Below are 3,125 nucleotides of genomic sequence, written 5' to 3'. Positions count from 1 at the left end.
ACAAATGGATAGAAACTAGACATCAGGAAGTTTAGACTTGAAATTAGATGAAAGTTTCTAACCATCAGAGGATGAAAGTTCTGGAACAGCGTTCCAAGGGGATTAGTGGGGACAAAAGACATATCTGGCTTCAATACTAAGACTGATAAGTTTTTGGAGGGGATGGTATGATGGGCTAGCCTAATTTTGGCAATTAATTGATCTTTGATTATTATCAGATAAATATGCCCAATGGTCTGTGATGGGATGGGATCTGAGTTACTACAGAGAATTCTTTCCTGGGTGCTGGCTGGTGAGCCTTGCCCACATGCTCAGGGTTTAACTGATCGCCATATTTGGGGTCGAGAAGGAATTTTCCTCCAGGGAAGATTGGCAGAGGCCCTGGAGGTTTTTGCCTTACTCTGCAGCATGGGGCATGGGTCACTTGCTGGAGGATTCTCTGCACCTTGAGGTCTTTAAACCATGATTTGAGGACTTCAATAACTCAGACATAGGTTAGGGGTTTCTTACAGGAGTGGGTGGGGGAGATTCTGTGGCCTGCATTGTGCAGGAGTTCAGACTAGATGACCATATTGGTCCAGTCTGACCTTAAGTTTATGAATCTATGAATCTATGAACCACTTCTGAAAGGTTGCCGACTCCTGTTATAGTGTATAAGTACTTTCATGAGGAGAAAATTCTGGATACTAAAGGGCTCTTTAATCTTGTATTGAAAAGCAGAACAAGAGCCAAAGCCTGGGAGTGAAATCCAGACCTATTCAAATTAGAATACACCAAATTTTAACAATGAGGGCGACAACCACTGCAACTAGCTACCAAGGGAAGTGGTGGATTCTTCAAGTCTTCAGATCAAGACTGGAGGTCTTTCTGGAAGATGTACTTTAGTCAAACACAAGGCATTGGGCTCAACACACAAGTAACTAGTTGAAATGCTATGGCTGGTGTTATACAGAAGATCAGATTAGATTATTTTCTGGCCCTAAAATGTGTGATTATTAAGATTAGAGATGTGTTGGTGGATTGTCAAAGGGAATACAGATTCATATGCCCCACACATGTCCAGTTTAGGAGAGCACAGCTGAGGAAATTAATGAGATAGTCCCCTGCTTCCATAGCTTTTGCGTAGCCATCTCTGGAATATTGGGTTCAGTTCTGGGAATCAAGGTACCAGAAAAATTTTGACTGACTAAGCAGAGTTCAGAAAAGATTATATATGTATTCAATGAGTTGGATCAGACCCTAGGTAGGGGTGTGAAATATTTGGGATGTGGTAAGGAATTGCAGAGGGTCACATGGATGACTATAGATAAGAGTAGTGGGAAGCAGTTTAAGAAGATTTAGTCTGGCTATCAGATAAAATTGCTTAACAGTGAGATGAAGTAGGCCATGGGGGAAGCCCTATCATTTGTGGTAAGGTCTGAATACCTTAAGAGCACTCTGCGGCATGAATTAATTAAACTGGGCACCTCCAGGAGGTGTGCATTGATACCCCCAATTTACAGAGGGGCAAATGAGACACTGAGAAGCAAATCCAGGACTTGCCAAGTAACACAGCAAGTCAAGGGCAGAAACAGAAACCAGCTCTCTTTGCTCTCAGTCTCTTGCCCTATCATCTAACCTGCACTTGCCTCTCTGTATATGGGGTTGTGATGGAAACTCTGGATCCAGACCCTACAGCTCGTAGGGATAGCTCCACTGGAGTCTGCACCCTACTCTCTGTTCCATGCTGGGGGTGGGAAATGGGCATATCATGAATGGCTTCTTGAGTGGCTCATGTATTAACATGCTTCTGCCTTCCCATCTCAGTAGGCAATGCCTATGGAGACCATGGAGGAGGGAAGCAACTGCACCCTGGTGACACGGTTCACCCTTGTGGGTTTCACAACAGAGCCACATCTGCGGATGGCCCTCTTTGTGCTCTTCCTCATCTCCTACAGCCTGACACTTACAGGGAATCAGGGACTTATGACAATGATCTTCCTGGACCCGTGCCTACAAACTCCCATGTACTTCTTTGTGGGCAGCCTCTCCTTCCTGGATATCTGGTACTTCTCAGCCTACACCCCCCGGATCCTGTCTGACAGCATCACCAAGAGCAAGGTCATGTCCTATGCTGGCTGTGGTGCCCAGTTCTTCTTCTCTGCTGGCTTGGCCTATAGTGAGTGCTTCCTGCTGGCTGCTATGGCCTATGACCACTATGTGGCCATCTGCAACCAGCTGCTTTATGCCTCCTCCATGTCCAGGAAGCTCTGCTTCCAGCTAGTGGCCAGCTCCTATGCAGCCGGCTTTACTAACGCCATCATGCACACAGGTAACACCTTCCACCTGCGTTTCTGCAGGGACATCACCATCAATCACTATTTCTGTGATGCGCCACCACTGGTGAAGATGGCTTGTGATGACACCCGGGTCTATGAGCTCATCCTGGCCACTGTTATTGCCTGCAACGTAGTGGCTACCACCGCTCTCATCCTGGGCTCCTACAAAGCCATTGGGATGACCATCTTGCGCATCCACTTGGCCAGTGGCTAGTGCAAGGCCTTCTCCTCCTGCTCTGCCCATCTAGTCTCTGTCACCCTCTTCTATGGCTCCATCCTTTTCATGTACTCACGGCCCAGCTCCCAGCATACTCCAGAGTGGGACAAAGTGGGTGCTTTGTTTTACACTGTGGTCAACCCTCTGGTCAACCCCATGATCTGCAGCCTGCACAACAAGGATGTGAAGGAGGCACTGAGAAAGCCTTTGGAAGAGCCACAGCACCCAAGTGAATGGTGGCAGCAATGGCGGGTCTGAATACACAGATGAGTCAGAGTTCTCTGCAGTGTCCTTAGCTATTGATTTAGGCATGAGGGACTTGCCCCACTCAAGAAGGCTGAACTGGAGACCCTATGTCTCTGTCAATGGGAACTCTACCATCCTGTGTGCCCCCATGGGCAGCTCCTTGATCAGTTCCCAGCCCACACCTTGCCACGAGCACAAGCATGGAGCAAGAAATAGTAGGACTGCAATACAGAGACAAAAGAATAATAAACATGCCTTGATGCAACTAGTCCAACTGCTTGATTCTGTCGTTTCTGACTTATGAGGAGAGTCTGAGGGAACTGGGATTATTCAGTCTGCAGAAG

General features: G+C 47.2%; 1 protein-coding gene across 1 annotated transcript; it reads left to right on the top strand.

The window, feature by feature from the left end:
* The first annotated feature begins 1,827 nt into the window (after positions 1–1,827).
* LOC115651239 (olfactory receptor 9G4-like) lies at positions 1,828–2,793 on the top strand. The gene is given in 1 exon segment (XM_030562184.1): positions 1,828–2,793. A coding segment is annotated over 1 exon segment (966 nt).
* Positions 2,794–3,125: the final 332 nt, after the last annotated feature.

Source organism: Gopherus evgoodei, chromosome 4 (genome assembly GCF_007399415.2).
Source record: "Gopherus evgoodei ecotype Sinaloan lineage chromosome 4, rGopEvg1_v1.p, whole genome shotgun sequence".
Taxonomy (NCBI): domain Eukaryota; kingdom Metazoa; phylum Chordata; order Testudines; family Testudinidae; genus Gopherus; species Gopherus evgoodei.
The sequence above is the reverse complement of the archived record's forward strand: the minus strand, read 5'-3'. Positions and strand labels throughout refer to the sequence as shown.